Below are 21,494 nucleotides of genomic sequence, written 5' to 3' on the forward strand. Positions count from 1 at the left end.
GCCTAGTAACTGTGGAAGAAGCTTAAAGAAATTTGAGATCTGACATAAAGTTAAAATAGATTTCTATAGATCGTTCCTTCTTTTTTTTTTTTTAATTGGACTTTTTGAGTGTTAATTATAAATATACATACAGGTCACAGATTATCTGGTGATGAAGAAAGTAAGAGAGACAAATTCAAACTAAATACACAGCATCTAGGAAAATGCTATTTCATTGTTTTACAGAACTGTAAATGTATTTTCATTAGATACTGGGAGTAACTGTGAAATAGTTGCCAACATATTGTGGCAGTGTGTTTTTTGGGGTATGGCTGAATGGAATCAGTTGGGACTTACCGCATTTTCCATCCTGCAGCACTTGCCCCGTACTGCAAGCTTCATGCCCTTCAGTAGCTTTAGCTGGCTTCTGAGCCACTTCATATTCTGTCCCAGAAAACTGAATGTAAAATTGCTGTTTATTAATAGATTTCCTCAATGTTTTGATTGCAGTTTGCAGCTTCTGCTCCATCCTTTTCCGAACACAGTCAATGTTACAGGTGTCTAGATGGGAAACGATAAGAAAACTAGAAGCAATTGAGATTGATGCTTAAAAGAGGTGCTTAACAAAAAGCTCAGCTTGCATTACACTGTGACTCCTCTGTTTGTTTCACTGTCTTCTCCATATAAACTGTAGAAGCAGCTCACTGTATTTAAAATCAGGACTTTTATGGGGCCAGCCAGTAGTACCCTGACGTCCATCAAACTGAGCTGCATGGCTTGTGAGTGGGCATGGAGCGCTGGTACCTCAGTCATTAAGAAATCTGGTTATACTGAGTGCACAGGGCTACAGAAATCACCAGTCTAGACAGAAGGATCAAGATGGCACTGTGCAACAATGCTGTACTCTGCTTTACAGAGTAGCAGTGACCAGTGCTTTGTGCACAATTAGAAGAAGGGTGGATGTCCCACTGCATCCTATTTCCACATAGGTGTCCTGTCAGACACCACCACCATTTCTGAATTTTCTCAGTCCACTCAGTTGATTAGGAATTCTCCCTACATTCCTGATCAAAATACATAACTGACACAAAGAAAGGTACTTTTTAGCACAATTGGCTGTTTGAACTCCTTGCTACTGAGATAACCCTCACAGGTTAAGAAATCTGCCTTTGAAGACTGACAAGTTTATAGAATTCAACCTACATTTTCTTTGGCTGAGTGTTATAGCATGATATCCTACATCTTGAATAACTTGAAGCAATTCTTTTTCTTCCTGAAGTTTGTTATGAATACATGAATTTATCAAATGTGTGATAAAAATACTCAATTCTCAGACTGAAGTTTCAGCAACTTACATTTTGAAGGACATTTTTAGGGTTAGTGTAACATAATTTCTAGTTAATCCTTACATTCTCTGTGCATCAATTAGCACTTCAGTTGTCTGAGAAAATCAGACTAAATTAAAATACAAGACTTAGCTCTAGGAATTTTGCTGTAGATCCAATCTTTGTTCTTTGGCTTAATTTCATACCTAATTCCTTTCAATAAAACTCGGAAACTGAGTTTGGAAAGGCTGTTGAATGAAGCTTGTGCTATAAGCTTCACATAGCAGCTTGATAAAATAGCATCAAAGAGATTCTAACAACACACTGAGGAATTGAATTATGGTTTCTCTCTGCAGACTTAGAGACCGTTGACAAACCTGAGACTTCTTCTGACTTCATCTCCACTTCAAACTCTGCGGTGATATGGGACACTTCTTTTGACGGTGACTTGCGGCCCCGGCGCTTTTTCTTGGAGGAATCACACTTGAGATTCACAAAAGTCACGTGGCAGTTGTCTGTACAAGGGAATTGACCTCCTTTCATGAGAGAAACCACACAAAGAAAGAAATCAAGTAGCAAGGTAGCAAGTGACAGGCTAATGAGCAATATCTCAGCTGGGTTATTATTAATGCAGTGACAGGTTTCGTAACATTTCACATGCACTTAGACACTTTGATCCTTTTGTTGGTGAAAGCAGGAGGCAAAAGCACTGGTGTGGTGATGCTCAGCTGCTTAGTGTTACCTATAATGCCTATAATTTCCTGTATCTTTTCTGTGTTAGGATTAGGAAACTATTTAGAGAAATTAGGCAAGAGCTGCAATACTACATACAGTCATTTCATGGTTATACCAAGCAAGAGAGTCAGTTTTCACAAATTCATTAGAGCAGCAGGCTTGGGACTAAACCAGAACAAGCATGGGCTTCTAGAAAACTACTAACTGATGTTCTATCTCTTTGAGCAATCTCTTGCTCAAAATCTCTTTTCTATTCAGCTATCATTCAACTTCTCACCAGCAAGAGTGGTAAGACAGACTCACAACAGAGAATGTAACACCAGTAGACATTTTCTGTAAGCTGCTACGTTCCTCTAAGCAAGAACTTGAGCTGCTGCAGTCTCACCAGTATTGTGCACTGAAGCCCAGAAAATTCTGAGTTAATGTTAAAAGTAAATGAACTTCAGATATTTCAGCTGTAGAAGTGCACAGCAAAAATACCAACACATTCTTTAATTGTTCAATCTACTCCAACGTATCAAGGGAATGGAGGACAAGAAATAAATGTCATGAAAATCTGTTAAAAATGTTTTGTTTAACCTTAAAAATGAAGTTAAAAATTAGCAATAATAGAGTCCCAAATCTTACTGCCATGAGTTTTTTGAAACATTTGAGTGCTTTGGTATAGCCTGATAAATCCTTTTTTATTTACATTTCAGATTTGTTGTAATTTTGTCTAAATCCTCTTCTAAATTTTTCTTCTCACAGCATAACTACTAATTCCAGTGTAACATATGATCGAAGACTATGTAACATCAGATTTTGGTTGTAACTTTTCTATATAGGGGTTGTCTGCTGCTGCAGTGCGTACTCATCCAATATAATGCAAATGAATAATAGCGTTTGCAAACGTAGATTGGAAACAACAAACTGAACCGACATTATTTCTTGTAACTGCACTGGTCACAGCTTTTTGTCTCAAGATATTTCTGCCATTACCAATGTCAGAAAAAGGATCAGCTTAATTCCAAATTCATGTAGTTTTGGACAAAGATTTTTCAAAACAACTGGTGACATCTCAACACTGCCGTATCCAAACTTATGGCACTGTTCAGTGAGAGTGTGGAACTTGACTTGATCTTAAATTCAAATCCGAATATGAAAAGCATTGCTTTTTTTCAGACTGAGATGTTAAAACAAATTACGTGAACAAGCAAACAAACAAGCAAAAAAATTCTGAAGCTGTTTATGTGTTGTAACAAATCACATACCTAAGACAGCTTGCTTCCCAGCATCTTTTGTTTTTTCTTTGCTGCGAGGTCGTAAGTGGCACTTTGCATCTTTAATTTTAAAGCGAGCTTTCTGCTTGATTGGAGGGGCTAAGGAATCTGTTGATGTTGAACAAAAAAAAGCCATTGTTTGTGATGCAGATGAAAGGAAGCCTGGAATTTATTTTTAAAAATAGACTTAAAAGACTTTTTGCAACATAGAAAACACACAGACCAAGAGCTATACACCTTTTGGAAAGGGATCCATTTGCATAAGTTTATTATTTCCCATAAGCACTTACACTTGAGCCCAGACAGATGAATGGATTTGCTAGTACTGTACATGCTCTGCATGCACTCCTTCCATCCAGTACACCTGCACATCTTTGTGGGATTGGGTGAATTTGCCATTTATAAAGAGTAAGATTCACTGATAGCGTTTTTTTTCTGACTGTTACTTCCTACACTAGTTGGCGGTAGCTCTGACTCTTGCTAATGCCAAGCAGTAGTAAGACTGACTTAATGGAGTTAAATTATTGACAATGGAAAACTATCCAAAGGAAATACCTTTATTTGATGGTTGTCTAGAGCTTGCAAGATTTTTTCTTCAGCTTTAGATCCATGCCAGTCATAACTTTAAAGGCTCCAAATATGCAGTGCTTCAAAAATGCAACTGCTGACTGACTTCCTCACAAATTCCATGGTGTGAAAGGTATGGCATGGCCTGTCACCTTCCTGCTCCTGCAGGCTGCCCCTTGGAACTGGAGCAGGTAAAAGGGTGTTGCAAGTAAGTGATGCAGTGGGGAGCAACCCTGAGAGCATTATAGAGGTTATCTGCCCCTGTGGCACAGGCAGACAGAAGGGCTGCTGTGTTAACTCCACAGCAACATACTTCGTATTGCATTCCAAATGTATAACAAGTACATGGCTAGAGAACAGGGAAACTGGAGAGAAGCATGGCAGGTATTGATATGTGAAATGGGCTGATACTTCCCTCCAATGGATGCTGTTTCAACTGCTTTTAATTCTGCCAGACTTCATCTTCTAGAGCTGAGTTCATTTTACACTAAGTATCAGCTTTTGAAATTTTGAAATGTCCCTGCAAAATAATCCAGCCACTTCTGTGAACAAGTAGAATGAAACACTAAATGTGCTTGTAAAAATACTGTAACCTTTCTGGTTATAGAAATGCAATGCCCAGATCCTCCACACTCCTCAGCAATGTCTTTGTAGCTGATCACCAAGCAGCATCGTTGCCTTTGGCTGCTGTGCTCCTGCTGGGCTTCTCGTCTCCTAGTCTGTGCCATTTTTACATGCTCACTGTCAGATGTTGGACTATGGAAAGTAATTTACTCCAGAGCTTGCCCTTGTTGAATGTAACTCTTAAATCTGGCTTTGTGTAACTTCAGAGTTGTCTACCTTGCATCTCCTCAGTGGTTTAGGAGACCTCCACATTTAATTCCCAGAAGCCATGGCCAAGGTGAGCAGGACAGCACCTACCTGCACAGCTGGGAAGGGTGGCATTGCGCTTCTGCTGAGCCTTGCCTTGCTGGACAGGAACACCACAGCTCAGTGTGTAGCTGTTCTCTGAATCTGTGAAGCAGAACACACAGTCAGCACACAGGGCATCAGCCTCACAAAACACCTGCTCTGCTTAGCTCTCTCAGCACTAATGTGTCATGTCTGAGCACTCTAATACTGCCAAATAATGAGACATTTAAAGTGTTGAACCTGGATTTTAAATGGCTGAAGTAGCTTACCAAGGGCTGCTGCTTCAGAGCATTGACTACGGTTTGTTTCTTTCAGCACTGAAATGCTACATTTCATAAAGAGTTCGGCATGAGGTTAGCTGACAATTAAGTAATTCCATGGCACACAGATCAGAAATATTTTACTGTGTTTGTTCATGGCAGAATCCTTGTGCTTTGATCATCTCTGTTACTTATAAATAGATCATGTACACTAGTAATAAAGCTAACCAGATTGACACATTTTTTGGCAGAAACAAAAATTAACATGCTAAGAACTATGAAAGAGTTTGCATACTGCACAGATTGAACTCTATTGGTGCATGCAAATTAGATAAATGCACGGGTAATCTCTGCTAAAATGAAAATAACGTGTGAACAGCTCTGCCACATATAATGCCAGGACTAACATGAAAAGTAGAGACATCTTTGTGGAAAATAATCCTGTGTCAGAAAGAGAACACCCATTAAAAAGTAATATCAACCTCCATCCTACTCCACTGTCCTGCAAAACTGTGTAGATGAAAATTACATGTAGCAAATGATAAGAAAAGGGAGGGGAAAAAAAAACACAGTGAGATGCCTGATTTTCTGTAACATTCAGCTGAACTACTGCCAACAAAATTTATTGAAACCCAGCTACTGCCAGGAACAGAAGCAACAAATAGTGAGTAGGGGTTTACCTGCGCAGCCTCCTGAGACAGATTAAGTCATACCCACTCTGTGTGAGACAGTAAGGCAGGTTTTAAGCTGTTGCTGCTTCATTCACTGATCCATGGTGTCCCTCGCTGAACTGATGGAAGTTTTATGCTACTGTGGCATAAGAGTTTGATCGTATGCTGGGGCTGCCACAACATTAAGTTGCTCAGGGTGTCCCAGCACTCTTCTCCTGCCTCTGCCTCATGCTTTGTTCTCTAAACCAGATTATCTAGGAGGAACCATCCATTTTCCAATCTGTTTCCACTCCTGTTTGATCACACAATTTCAGGATATGTTGGGACATGATGCAGAGTCCACCATTTTAAGCAGATGCCTGGAGGGGCTCAGAGCATTCTATTCATAATGAAAAACAGTGCTTAACAATTAGCAGGGAAATCAGCTGCTCAGTTTTCCCTCCCCTATTGACTAAGTAACTTAACGTATCAAAATTTTTCTTTTGCACATTTTAGTTAAGGCAACTGTAGGATTTTTTTTTTCAGTTTGACTTTTTTTTTCTTTCCCAAATGACAACTCAGATTAAACAACCAAGGGCCAAACCCTTAATGCAACGGGCAGTCAGTTCTTGTATATAATCATGTGCATGTTTGGACAAAATTTAATTTATAGTGAACCTTTGCTCACTTACAGTTGACCATCATAAAAACTGAATGCAAGAGTCATGTATACATTAACAGAGAAGAATCATCAAGTCGCATTCAAATAACTATATCACTTCAGAGAACAGATATTTTGTACAAACCTGGAACAAAAAGGGTATTGGAGGGGCATGATAGGAAGCAGCTCTCTATTCCTCCTGTCTTACTACATACTAGTTGAGCCTTGGGAGCTGGTTTGGCATTTGGGAGACATTTCACCATCTCTGAGGACAAAAAAAGAAAAATCAGAAGCAGCCCAAACCAGAACTCTGTGCATTCACTTCTTCACAACAGTGAGAAAGGAAAGGTAGAAATGGCAACCAAGAAAAATTACAGGTGCAGGCATTTCTGAAATAAGCGTTTAACAGGAGAGAGAACATTTGGACCTTGAGTTTGGACTTGGAAATGGAACTCCTTCAGATTTTTAGGTCTAGCATCTGAGTCTTTTATTCCTATCTTCTTCTTTTTTTGGGACTGTTCAGGTCCAGAGCTGCACTTTGAAATGCAGGTATCTCTAATTATGAGCATTATGCTGCACACACAATATCATTACAGAAGCAATAGGTAATATTAATGACTTGAGAAGTCCTGTCCCCCTTTTTTGGAGGCCCAGCTCTCTGGTTCACTGGGGAACTACAACAATATACACAAGAATCCCTCTCACAAAGTTCTGTTTATTTAGATTGCCAGTGAAAGCATTTTCTTTTTCTCACTCCAGTTCTCACAGGCTTGTATTTCAGTGCCAGGCTTAAGCTTCTGGAAGTAGAAAACTTCCCATCTGGGCAACGATGAGGCAGCAGGTGCTGAGATTGGGAGTAGATAGTCCCATCAATCCTTTCAGCCAATGTCGAACTGCCCCAAGCTATGGTACATAAATATCAGCTGCTCCTCATCAGCACCCACCACACAAGGCAACAATGAATATGTCCCTGCTTCTCTTCGTGGCTTCACAGCAAGATGAAGACAGAATATTCTGTATTTCTTACCCACAAACTGCTCTTTGTACTTGGGTGAGGGACAATTTGTGGTTTAGCTGAACCTACACGACATTGCTGAGTTGCTGGATCAGTTCTGTGCTTCATCTAAAGATGATGGTATGCAACTGATAATTAAGATACTGCATTTATTTTAATCTAATATCTTTTGGTACTCAAGTATTACTTAAATATACCTTTCCTTATAAATGACCAGATGCATTCTCAGCTACAGCTCGAGTAGTAGATGCCATCACTATCTGGCACTAAGGCAGCCTCACTGCTTACTTTCCTCCAGTCACCTCCTCCAGAGTTTTACTGTTTGCACTGACTATTGGCTGTAGTGCTGGGCACCTGTTATACCAGATAGTTCATGCTGTATCAGATGAATCTCAGGCAGGTGTCTGTAGAGCAGTTCTTGGTTCAGCCCTGTATAAACACATGTTCAAGTGCATATGCTTTTCCTCTGACTGGTCTTTTCTGCTTCATGCTCACCCTGCAAGGTGGACCTGGCTGACTCCTGTTTAGCTCCTAACTGGCCTCGTTGGAAGAGCCGTTTTTCCTACCCTTCACCTCACCACTGGACCACAGAAAGTTAGAGATCAGAGCTGTAGCATCTGAATTCTGTAGGACAGTTTTGGGTTGGCCAGACTTCGGGAAGAGCTGACTAAAGTTGGGATGAAATAGACCAGTTGAAATGTGGCAGCTGGAACAAGCCTTCCTGGCTTGGCCTGAGTACAGAGGAAGGATCCCAGGAGCCACCATTTGGATTGATTTCCTAGCCTCACTGCTGGTTAAGTATAAATTACATGCAAGTCCTTTAAACACATCTAATGTTCACATCTGAAATACAGCAATAACCATCCTCTACTTATCTCCCTCCAAAGGTCTTTAATGTTGCTTTGGTGATGTTTGGAAAGATACTATTTCTTTGGACTGAGGAGACAAACACAGGTGCAAAGTGTCGTTTCTGAGCAAAAGAGGATTTTGTTACAGCAAATGTAGAACACAGCAGGGAGATGACACTTATTTTAAGCCTCATTAAATTCATCAAAGAAAACAGTGTGCATTAATGGAAAAGAGTGTTCTATTTTCCACCTTCCAACTGAGTATTCCAAATAATGAACAGAAATACACAACTAGGAAAATATTTCAATACAAGCTCTTACTATGGCAAAAGCATTCTTAGTAGGTTGAGAGAGTTCTGTGGCCTAACAGACCTTAGAAAACTTTAGTCTTTACTAAAGTTTTACAAGTTAGTTTTAGGTTAGTTCACAAAGCCTTTTCCAGAGGGCTAACTAGTACACTGCAAGGTAGATATAGTGGACCATTAATTAAAAACAAACCCAAGAAGTAACCATTTCTTATTTCTACAGTCCTTAGTTCTCATGTAGAGAAGCAGTGAAGGTAATGTATCTGAATGCAAGTGGGGAAAATGAGGTTCTTACTGGTAGGTAGAAAGAAAGTCAGTGGCAAAGGCTGAACGTCAGCTGAAACCCTTCCAGTTATAAAGTGCTTTCCATACTGCTTTATCCATGTAAGTGGAAAAATGCCACAATCTTCTATCTTATATCGCATGATATAAGAGGCTAGTGCAGTGCTCTCTACTCCAGAGTATAGTGCCTTCCCTCAGTATGTCAGGAGATTCCCTTTTAAACAAGGTCTCTTCTTTATTTTTGTGTCTTGCTCCCAGTTAGGTAATAGCCATCAGTTCCTACTGTATCCATAAAATATTCATGGTTTAAGGAAGCAAACAAAAAAAGCAACAACTTAAATTTGACTATGAAAGACCTAACGTATGCCATTCTCAATAAAAATATGAAAATTGAATTAAAATCTCACAGAAATGCAGCCATGACCAATATTTGTTGTGTTTCAAATTGTGCTTCTAAAAGAAAAAATAATCTACCTAAAAGGTTACACAACAAGGATTGGAACAGGTATTCAGATTTGGCACAACGTTAGTGGCACTTGTAGTACTTGCTATCATTTGAGTCATCTTGGGATTGTACTAACTGCAGTTAATACTTCTCACACATCTACTATTGGTACTTTATAATGAGCAGGATACTTCTGGGGAGAACTTGAACAGGGGTATGATGTTGTGAATGTATATATTGACTTGAATAACATTCTACTTGTAAACAGTCATATATTTTAAATATTCTAAATTACTCTTAAAGGGAAGTAGAGTTATATCTGAAATTACACAGTTCAATATCAAAAGACCATAAAAAAGCAGAGGATCAAATGAAAACATACCTAATAACGTAGGAAGACCCACATTTGTGAGCACAAGAATCATAAATCAGAATTTAAAAAAAAAAACAACACATTCAACATATTTCCCATTCTTCAGTCCACCTGCAGCATTCCTCAGACAAAGTTACAGGCTTCTTCACTCTTCTGGAGAATGGGAGCAGCACCACAGCCACCTCTGAGTCAGTGACTTACACACTTACCAACGCAGTCCTTTTTATTCCAGTGCAGTTTCTTTCCAGGTGGACAGACACACTCATAGCTTCCCATTGTATTCAGACACCCATAGTCACAGCTGCCATTGCTGATGCTGCATTCATCAATATCTGAAAAATATAGTTAAAGGTGAGAGGATATTAACAATGTCTATACAGTATCTCTGTGCATACTGTACACACGTGTACATTGAAAAGTTGTGTGCATAAGAATATCTGTACCTACTACATCTTCTATGTTTACATCTATGTGTAATGCAGATAACAGTCTTGTCAAACAGCTTATCGTGCTTTGCATGCATTTGTCCCCAGACACATGCACAGCTCCTATTCCTGTAATGATTTACACATAACATGGAATCAAAGAATCATAGAATTGCTCAGGTTGGAGAAGACCTTAAAGATCAAGTCCAACCACAACCTAACCCTACTATCCTAACTCTAGCAACCCTCCACTAAATCATGTCCCTGAGCACCACATCCAAATGGTTTTTAAACACATTCAGGGATGGTGACTCAACTACATCCCTGAGGAGCCCATTCCAGTGCTTAACAACCCTTTCTGTAAAGAAGTTTTTCCTGATATCCAACCTAAACTTACCCTGGTGCAACTTAAGACCATTTCCCATAAGGCCAAATGACACAATTAAGTTACTTGTCAGGATTAGTTACACTGAAATTCTTGGAAGTTCTCACAAGATGCAAAACATTCTTGAAAGTCTGTGCAGCATCTGGACAATAATGTATATTACATTATATAGAAAAATGTCAAAGGTTTAATTGCTCAGACTCTAGTCTAATGATAGGCCTCAATATGTGATAGTTATAGAAAAACTGTCACTGCATGTGTTTCTAAGGCAGGTCAGGCTGTAGCGGTAGCGGCTCACAGGCTGAGTGCCTGCCTATTTTTCCAAACCATGCCTGAATCATGTCTTGAACTCCGACTGCCAAATGCCTGGCTCTGAGTGAATCTACATGGTCTGCAGGGATGGCTTTAAGAGTTCTAGTCACTTCTCCAGAGTCCCCAGCTCTGGAGCCTTGTGACCCAGTCTGAAGTCAGATGTGAGCTACAGGTAGGAACCAAATGAGGGACTAGGTTCCATGGCATACTAGGTGCTACACCAATTAACAAACACAAGCCTAGTCCAATTAGCCACATTTTTCTCTGGCACCTGTGGAAGAACAGCAGCACGCATGGAACAAGGCTTAGAGCTGCAGGCTTCTGATCTGTTGGAGCTGTTGGAGAGGCTCCAGAGGAGGGCCAGATGATCAGAGGGCTGGAGTACCTCCACTACGAAGACAGGCTGAGAGAGCTGGGCTCTCCATCAGCCTGGAGAAGAGAAGGCTGTGGGGTGACCTCATTGCAGCCTTTCAGTACCTAAAGGGAGCCTACAAACAGGAGGGGAATCAACTCTTTGAAAGGGTAGATAACAGCAGGACAAGGGGAAATGGTTTTAAGTTGAGGGAAGGAAGATTTAGGTTGGATATCCAAAGGAAGTTCTTTACCAAGAGAGTGGTGAGGTGCTGGAACAGGCTGCCCAGAGAGGCTGTGGATGCCCCGTCCCTGGAGGTGTTCAATGCCAGGTTGGATGGGACCCTGGGCAGCCTGGTGTAGTATTAAATGGGGAGGTTGGTGGCCCTGCATGTGGCAGGGGGGTTGGAGCTTGGTGATCCTTGAGGTCCCTTCCAACCCTGGCCATTCTGTGATTCTGTAATTCTGTTCTGAGGCTGCTGTGTATATCACTGTAACAAAAATGCTAGGCCATTTTTTTTTACGTTCTTCAGGGAATAGTTCAGCCGATTTGAGACACTGAAATTTCAGTGACACCCAGCTCAAACTACTCCAGCTTTAACTGTTTTGGTTCATCTTATCACCTCCTGATCTAAAATATTCAGCTTAAGAACGTGTGGCTCAGTAAACAGTTCACAAAGCAAACAAGCAAACAGATGCGGAAAAGTATTTCCAAACCTCCACAGTGTGTCAGCCCATACAAAGTGTAGCCTTTATGGCAGAGACATTCGAAGCTTCCAGGGTAGTTGATGCAGGTGTGATCACAGGTCCTTTCAAATGAACACTCGTCTATATCTGAATTCATAGAGAAAGCATTAATTAGTTAGAACTCATTTAAAATGAATGGCTGGGATTTCACAGCCAGCTGCAGTATCTTCTTCTTCCTGGTAGATCCCATTTCATGTAAAGTCTGAATACAATCTGTTTCATTCCTTTAGTCCCTTATAAAGAAAGTACTCTGTATGCAGAGAAGGGTAACAGGAGACTAAACATGAAGACTGTGTTATAAATATTCACCATTAGGTGGCAACATTTAACTTCTGAACCTTAATACCCAGCAGCGTTGTGAGGGTATTAAGATTTTTGGGGAGCTCAGACTCCCTGCACCAAAGATACAAGAAATCTGGGTCCAAAGTCCACATTCTACCTAATTCAAGAGAATCTGACCTCTTCCCCTTCAAAAAGCCAGGCATCTCTAATTATTGCTGCTCACTAATGTGAAACTCCTATTTACACAGACTCTTCGATCCAGCAGCTTATGAAGAAAGCAATTAACAGCACATTACTTCAAAGACAGTACAAAGGTTTCGCTGAGCAGGGCAACACAAAGGTTTATTTGACAGCAGTCCTCACAGAAAATGGACTTGCCAAAAGCTGTTACATTAAAGGTACTTTAAATAGCAACGTGAGCAAAATAGCAGCACCTTCGAGTGAATTTTGTCTCCAAACAATTGATATTCCTAAAATCCTCTTCATTAGGTAATTTTTGTTGAAAGGCCAGAGAAATTAATACAGTGGCATCAGAAGTACCTCTCAAAAACAAACAACCAAACAAGCAAACAAAAAAATCACATTCTTACAATACTCCTGAGGGATAAAGGAAAGGAATAGGATTTCTTTAATAGCTCGCACACTTTCTAGGGTTGCTCATTAAGAACATTAGCTGAGCAGCACCATTACTTCACATAACTGAGACTTTCACACTGTACATGTTCAGAAAAGCATGTGCATGGAAAATGTGGAAAATCACATACACTTAATGGTATGCTGCCCCATTCCTATATCCAAGAATTACTTATAAAATTTTGATGTTTAATGAAACATTCTAGATCTCCTCATGCTATTATAAATGCAAATACTTAACTTCAAGAACTATAAAATCAAGCTTTTATGTATGTGTACATAAAACCAAAGGCTTTGTGAGAGTTTATACATGAATTTACAATGTTGTAAACAGATATATTTTATATGATATCCAATTCTGAGTGTTTAAAAACATGCACAGAAAAAGAATTCACAACATGGAAAGCTACTGCTCAGGCAAATGCGTAACATGAAATGAAGTATACAAAACGAACAGAACAATCTACTGTACAATTCTAGGTGTGCATCTCGACCACTTGCTATGATCACATGATATAAAAAGACAATCAAAATTTCCTTTTTTTTTTTGCATCTATTCATTCTTAATCCATTTTCCTGTATCACTATTCAAGTTGAGGAAGTAATTTCTTTTTAAGGTTTCCTTTATAGTCCTGGAAATATGAGGCTTTTGGATACACATTGATGGCAAATTGTTTCAGTTTTCTCCAAATGAATATGTAAAGTAAAATCATTTGGGAATGAATACTGGAGTTACAGTTTTAAAGGATTTTTACTGCCTAACAAGCTGAATCATACATCATGGCTTCATTCCATGCAGCCTTGTTCACTACAGCAAGAAATTTGCAGAGGTAGTTCAATTTGCTGGCCTCTGACTTACCATGGAGGGACCTTGGAAAAAGGATAATTTCACATTTCTCAACAGTGACCTTATCCTGTATTATTTTATTCAGTGTGGTTTATGTGCTGCTGCCACACATACCGCTTTGTGCTGTTATGCATCAGGGCACAGAACTTTACAGGTTTTTCTTCAAATTAACAAGGAGCTGTAGCCTCCCTGCCTGCGTAAAGAGCAGTCTGTCTAATAATAAGACCAGTCATCTGCTTGCCAAACAACAGACACTTGAGATAGACAAATGCATTTCCATTGCATGAATTATTGCATGAAATATCAGCTGCTCATAAACCTACATTGCTTACACTGGCTAGCAGAAACAAACGCTTTTATTACAATCAAAGCCCACTCTAAAAAGATTTTTTTAGCCATTTAAGCCTCTCATCCCACCAGTGCCACCATTCTCATAAATCCAGCCCCTGCTAAACTCAGCCTCTTGCTTTGGCTGATCCGATGTGGAAAACCTCCACACAGCTTTTCCCTTGCTTAACAACAAGCCCTTGTCACCCTCTGCTCCTGCCTGCTGAGGGCAGGGCTGATGCTGCCCAGGGATGGAGCTTTGCGCAGGGCAGTGCCTGCAGAATCACCAGTCCCCTGAGGAATTCAGCACTGGCCATAGAAAAGGGAAAAGTATGCACCACATGCACTCTGCTAAAAGAAACCCATAGTGTGATATAGGATACTCAAATCCTCTTGCACTTTTTTTCATCCCTTTTTAAGCTCTGAAATCTTTGTTCTAGGTGCTATTATTTCTTCAACTCCCAGAAACTCTGAAGTTGGACATCACCTCTTTGTAGTTCCCTGCAATAGTTCTCTTCATGAAAAGATGTGTTTATTTCCCACTGCCCCCACGATACACTGATATCCTGCATAAGGCTGAAGATCAGGGAATTACTCTATTCTTCCATATCCACAGATCTGGGCTTCAAATTGTGCATACCACACAACTGGGAAAGAACATAGGTATCCAATCTTCAGCTCTTCAGTACAAACACATCTATGCAATCTGTCAGTGTTATCTGCTGAAGAGAAGCCCAAAAATACGAAGGGAGGTATGTTGCAGGTTACAGCTGAAGCAGTGGGGGAATGAATGAGTTTTCTTTTGGCTTTGTGGTCAGACTCACCATGAACACATGCACATGCTCACACACACAAACTTATTCTTTTTAATTGGGTCAAAGTGAATTCCTCACACTGAGAAATGAACTTGCTTGGTTTGAGGTGCTTTTAAAAGTGACTCAGAATTATTTCAATTAAGTTTTTGAACCATTTTACCATGAAAAGTCAAAGTGTTTTTTTTCTTTTCAAGGAACTGCACTGGAAACTTGAAGTTCTTAGACTATTCTAGTTGAATTTGGCATGCATTCACAAATGGGCTGATCTGTCACAGAACCTTTCAGAATTGCTAATGCTAATCTTAGTTTGCTAGTCCGACATCCAATTCAGCACATTCTTTTTATTTTTTCTTTACCCAGAAATTCCAATCACATCGATCACTATTTTCAACATATGTGAGACATCCACACAGTTTAACTGTTTGAAGCTTGTAAAAACTATAGAGCTAAATTCATCCCTGATAGTACAGGATGAGTTTCCTGCTGGAGATAACTTTTCCGGTGGTAGCACATCATTCTAAGGTGAGGAACTCCCTACTACTGGAGCTGACAACACAGTAGAGGTGCCAGTTTCAGGGACTGGGCCAAGTGACCTGAAAGATCCCTTCCAACCTCCACAGCTCTGTGATTTATGTGCACCCCGGATGCCCCAGACCAACCTGAAGTACTCTGTTTATGGTACCCTGTGCTGCTGAACGCTCTCCTTCCAGTTAATGCTTCCATGACATCAAAGAATCAACTCTGAATAAAATCCAACATCTCTTCTATCAATCCACATTTTCATCTCCAAAGAGAATATCTGAACAGTGCAAGCACTCCTTCCTTTTTGCCTAGGAGGGGTTCAAATTGAACAGATTGTTCAGTGGTTTAATAAAAGAGTAGGATTTTCCTTTGTTTTTGAGGGAAGTGGTTGTTGCCAGCGGTGGTCATGCTTTATAATATTTGTTTGGCCCTGTTTCTACTATTTTAAGCCAGAACTTTGGATTTTTTAATTAGTTTTTCAGGTATATATATATATATAGTATATATATATAGTATATATATATAAAAATATAACATATATATATTATAAATTTTATAAAATTTCAGGCTTTCACACATTCAACATTAATGATACTTATTTTTCTTGAATATGTTTGTAAGTGTGTGTCAGATTGTCAGTACTGACAAATAAGGTCTTCCATTTACCTCCATAAGGAGAGACACCTCTGAGCTATTTTCTTCTAGGCTTCCTCACACAGTTATGTCTCAGAGGTGACCTGAAGGAGCAGGGAGAAAGCTGCTCAGTTTCCGTGCTCAGTCCCTGCCTTTTCCACTGATGCTGCCAGCAGGACCCCAATTACAGTAGCACTAATTGTTCTGGTGGTTTGTGTGATGTGGACTCTGACTCATTTGTGACTGTACAGAGCAGGGCACCAAGAAGCCATCACACAGTAATGATTTTTGCTAAGTCTGAAACTGAGCTGGATTCCTACCAGCAGTTCTGAAGTGAAAGGCTTCTTTCTGTACTCTGTTTCCAGTCCTCAAATTCAGTACCTTATATTCTCAATTGCCATTGCTTTTTTCTCTACAGTAAATTTGAGAGTAATTAAAAGAAATCAAAGACCAGAAAATTTTAGTGTAACACAGAACATTTCAAAAAGGATTAGCATTGCTAGCAAAGTGCTCAACACTAAATATTTAAAGATGAGGCTGGTAAAGAACATGGCAAGGGGAAATCATTATTTGATAAGATGCTATTTGTACCATAGAGAATAAGACAAGAAGAGCTTTGAGACAATCAAAAGCTATGATACAGTTTTAGTATTGGAACAGTTCTGGGCACTATGGGCAAAGAACCAATCTAATATTTGATTTGCTTTTATTCACTGAGGCAAGAAGAGACATACCTGCTGGATTACAGCATATACGTAAAATATATTTATTATTTAATAATAATAATTTAATAAATTTAATGTAAATAGATTTGGGGGGGGGGGGGGCACAGAAATAGAAAAAAAAACAAAAAAGAATAGGAAATAAGTACTTCTACTATTGATTCCTTCATCAGTGAAAGTGACTCATAACCCCCTGAATGCTGACAAAAATGGTCACAGTATCACATTAATACCTAGAGTTGGTATCACAGTCATTGTTCCATACGCTCCCAATCCTTCCCTAAGTTAAAGTAACCTTCATTACAGCAGCAAAGACATCTATATTTCACAAGTGCTGCCCAGGATGCTGTGAAGCACATGCAAACCAAGGAATACCTGGTTTTCAGATAATCCCTAGGCTGGAAGCGATGGTCCTGGTTGGTCCTGTGTCCCATTTGGACACAAAGCCATAGATCAGGGCACTGGGAAAGCAGTGTGAGTGACAATAATACCCAGCCTTATTTCAGCCTTCTCACACCCCCTTGTTTATTTTTAAGCCCCAACCAAGTGCAGACTCAGCGTGGAGTACCCCACTCAACCGATCACGCACACAAAGCAAGCCCAAGGTGAGGCAGAACATTTGTGCACACATTTCTCAGCTTCCAAGTCGCTGGTTTCTCTGAGAAACAGAGCTTTTCCTTTTTCTCATTCATTAAGCACACATACATAGAAATTCTAAAGAACTGTTAGATGACGTTTTTAAAATAAACACTAATGCTTTTTTATATGTATATTTGGCTGAAAGTTATTTTCTGTCTCCCCTTTCCTCCCCTCCATCCTCTGATTTCTGGAGGGAATTCATACCACCCATGTAATGTTGTTCACCTTACAGCCCAGCCAGAGTGGTTTCCAACAGCACTTGACAGACATTAGGGAAACCACATATCTTAATCTGAGTGGTTGCTGGACCACAGGGAGTCATGATTCAAGCTACATTCTCCAACAAATGCTGGCTTAAATTCACTGTTGGGAAAGGTATTATTTTGCTATAGCCACCACATGAGGGGTTTCCACCATAGCTCAAGTTTTCTGATCCACAGTGACTTAGTCCTGTTCACAGTTAGTAAAAAAACATCCTCCATCTGAGAATATAACTCTAGTATACATCCAGCACCAAGTAGAAGGAACGGCATATAGCTAACTTCTTGCGTTTCACTGTCTACAAAAACAAAACCAATGAAGGGGAAACATGGAAAGATTTAGTAATATACACACCTCCTGCTTCACTGCTTTCCCACTGAGTGCTTCTGAAGTGGGCTAACAGAAAGGGAAAGGAAAAAAAGAAGGAAACCGGAAAGCCATAACCCCAAACCTTTAAAAATAATTGAGAAACCACACCCATTTAGGCTTCCCACTGCATTACTCACTTGCAATCAAACTTGCTGCTGAGACTTAATTGTTAATAACGTACTAATGACCGACAGAAAAACAGATCTGGCCTAAATTGTTATACTTCAACGTGAACGTAAGCGTCTAAATAGCACGGTAACATCTTGTGTTTCAGAAATTTAAGTGCAAACCATCCATTAGGAGTAACATTGACTTATTTATTTAAGAATTTTAGTGCTCACAGTCAACTATGCGATTAGTGATGACCAAATGTAACACGCTAATCAGGGAGTGAGAGATTCCTGAAGGAAACTGATTTTGCTTGCAAGGAAATGCACTTTTTATTGTAGAAGACTTCTCAGAATGCAAAGTGGTAATAAAGCAAATAAATCTATATAAACTGCAAAAAAAATGTGCAAAATATACTAGAAAGAGATTAAATAAATAATTAGAAATCTGTGACTTATCATGTAAATATGCCACAAAGGAGATAGTGCAGTAGAAAATGAAATTATTATTACATCAGCAATAGGCACCAAATTTTGCAAGATTTTGGTTCCTTCCCACTCTAGTACAGGTCAGACAATTGCTGCATGCATTATTTAAGCATGTTGCTAGGGTTCAGATCAGAACCAAAGACTTGTTCATATCAAATTAAACCGTTTCCCCAGTCTAGATAAAGCATTTAATTGAACCCTTGATTCTACTCTATAGCAAACAACATGTCTCCAATTTCTGGCAACAGATTTAGGCATCAGTGCTATAAGCAGGTCCATATTTTTGCCACATGGGAACCGTGGAAATCAGTAAGGACCTGCAGATGTGCCTCCAGACACATTCCCACTGGAGGGCTTTGGGTACAAGTTAGCTTCAGCTCTGTGACATACAGAAGATACTTGCTGTCTCAGAGGACAAGGCTTTCCAGTACAGCAGCAGCTTAACTTCAGTAAACAGACACATTCCTCTGGGTTCACCACACTGAGGTGGTTGCTCTTTTGCAAGCTACTTGCAAGCCCAAGCTTCTGCCACAGCAGTAGGTCTGCACAGACCTTGAGCCTGCCAGCTCTTGCAGGCTGCATGAGCAAGAAGGCAGCACTCTGCTGAGCAGCCATATGCCTTGGAAAATGCAACCAGACCACAGTTTCCATTTGTTTAGGCCAGAGTGGCATACAATGCCTGGAGTGCGAAGCCTTTCCAGTCCATAGCTGCAATAAGGACTGCAAATGTAATCATCTACACAGCTCTGCTTCACTGTCTCAGTAACCCTCAATGTCTGTTTTTATTCACTACATTGAGATCCCGGAAACACCTTGTCTTCACCTCACTTACTGGCTATCTGTAACCCATAATAACCTCAATAACCCATTATCTCTGTTCTTGAGGCTGTCAAACTGCCTCTTATATCACTCTTAAGAAAGGCTAAGTCTCTCTCTCTTTGTACAGTCCTAAATGTAATATTAATACCATAGCTTTAGTGCAAGAGCAGTCTAAGGAGCCACAGTTGTCTCAGTTGTTTGTTTTTTATTCTGGTCTGATGATTTCAGATACTCATATTCTGCTCTAAGGAATGCCTGGACATCACTGATTTCTCCTTTTTTGTGTTCTCATACTTCCACTCTGTTTCTGAAGCTGACTAATGCCCTCTAAGTTATGTGTGATAGAAACCAGGCATTTATTTTGATAGAATGAGTTTCTTTAATACCAGCAAGATGACCATGCTCATTTAGCCTGACCTGCATTTAAGCAGCGTCTAGCATTTTTGATTGATAACCTATGAAAGTATTTCTATCCCAGAAAGGAAGGGCTAGGTGTTTTATTGAGATAACCTCTTAGACACTTACATCAGCTTAATTTTTAAAGTTAAAATTAGTTTGATCCTTTCTAGTTGCTAAATCTGGCAAAGAATAAGTAACTTATCTTTAAAAAGTGCAATGCATACCTGATTCTTTCAGAAACCAGCAAGTACCTCTCAATATATTTCTTGTAGTATTTTGCTGGGTCTGAGGTTACACACAAGAAAGTAGAACTCAACTAAGTAGTTCCCTTGGGCTGGCTGGCTGCCTCTCTTAATTCATATAATCAGAGCAACTAAGTTCAGAAGACAGTAATCATTCATCAGCTCCTTCAGTGGTTAGAGGATCTGCAGCAGTCAGATCTGTCTTTGATGCAGTGCACCAAGGGGACAACTCTTAAGCCAACAAACTCATCACCGTCACTAACATCAGAGCAGCTGGTTTCCCACTGTTTAGGCAGAAGTTGCAGCAAAAGGAACTGCGCTTGGAAAGAACACAACCGTACCATCGGGAGAGTTTTTAAAGGCAAGTGGCAACTTGTTTCCTTTATCTTTGCTATCACACCTTATCATAAGAGCCCAGTTGCTCTTTCAGGAAACGGCTGTGCTGTCTCTGGGGTTTAAAAGCAGAAGGAAAGCAGGTTAAACACTGAGAATTGGCAATAAAATTGTAGGTCTAAACTGTTTGCCCCCTCTCCAGAGTAAATACAATCCTTTCTTTAGGAACTTTTCCAAGGGAGTTTTATGTGATCTCACATACCAGCAAATTAATTTTCCCTTCTCCTCTGCATTACTTTCAAAAATTCCCTATTTAATTTTCTTCTACACAGTCCACAAGCTCATTCTCTTCCACAAGCTTCCCTCAAGACTCTCTTTGTGTTTGCAGAAATGGGGCCGCAAGATAACCTCTTAAGGCAGTGAATATCTGTTCCCTATGTTCCCTTAATGCATGCGCCAAGTCAACTGACCACCATACATTGCTCTTCCTGTCAGCACTGCAGAGACAATTCTGCTCCCAGTAAGTACTGTTTTGTTCCGCCTCATGTATCAGCCACAGAACTATTTGCTTGCTTTTGGATCACCAAAAGATTTGCCTTAGGGGGCTGGGAAGATTTATTGTTTTGGATAAAAACTGCAGAATTTGGCAATTTCAGGCAGGCAAAAATTGGCGGCTAACTTTGGGGTCTTTGGGAGTATCTTTGACTACAGTTGGTGGGATTTGGACCTTTTTTTTTTTTACATTTCTATAATTAAATACATAATCATCTCCGCCATCATCATTACATTATTATTTCTCCGCTGTTTGGCAAAGTCAAAGTTTTTTGGCTTTTTTTTTTTTTTTAATTCTGCAGCATTATGAAGGACCTCACCATGTTCTCTTTTGTAAGAAGCAGCAAACAAAGAATAATGGTAGAAGACTACCTGATAATTTCTCTTTCTGGCAGATAGCAATTTTCTGTAGTATTTTAAACATGGTAGCATGAAACTAATTGCTAAATCTTGGTACTGCAAGGAAAGCTGGAGAACAGCAGTGGAACCTTCTGCTCATGGGACTAGAAAAGGAGTCTGGAATCAGAAGAGCCAGGTCGAGCTTCTCTCTTCCTCCACTTCTCTTCAGCTGAGCTGAACCGGTCAGCAGCTCCAAACAAATGACAGAGGAATGAGAAAACTGATGCTGGTTACTAAGGCTCTGAGAGTAGAAGGCAACAGTGCTTTT

General features: G+C 39.9%; 1 protein-coding gene across 5 annotated transcripts in view; it reads right to left on the bottom strand.

Annotated features, from left to right (window-relative positions):
- Positions 1 to 21,494, bottom strand: part of SCUBE1 (signal peptide, CUB domain and EGF like domain containing 1) — a 201,027-nt gene that overhangs the window by 17,963 nt on the left and 161,570 nt on the right. For 3 of the 5 annotated variants that reach the window (XM_048964156.1, XM_048964141.1, XM_048964172.1), the window contains 7 exons: positions 11,807 to 11,923; positions 9,826 to 9,948; positions 6,494 to 6,613; positions 4,787 to 4,879; positions 3,290 to 3,406; positions 1,682 to 1,840; positions 337 to 540 (listed from right to left, as the gene is read on the bottom strand). In XM_048964156.1, coding sequence (XP_048820113.1) covers positions 337 to 540; positions 1,682 to 1,840; positions 3,290 to 3,406; positions 4,787 to 4,879; positions 6,494 to 6,613; positions 9,826 to 9,948; positions 11,807 to 11,923 — 933 coding nt within the window. The remainder of the gene's footprint in view (positions 1 to 336; positions 541 to 1,681; positions 1,841 to 3,289; positions 3,407 to 4,786; positions 4,880 to 6,493; positions 6,614 to 9,825; positions 9,949 to 11,806; positions 11,924 to 21,494) is intronic. The other 2 variants (XM_048964163.1, XM_048964148.1) reach the window with 1 other exon arrangement.

The sequence above is a fragment of the Lagopus muta genome, chromosome 1 (assembly GCF_023343835.1).
Source record: "Lagopus muta isolate bLagMut1 chromosome 1, bLagMut1 primary, whole genome shotgun sequence".
NCBI lineage: Eukaryota > Metazoa > Chordata > Aves > Galliformes > Phasianidae > Lagopus > Lagopus muta.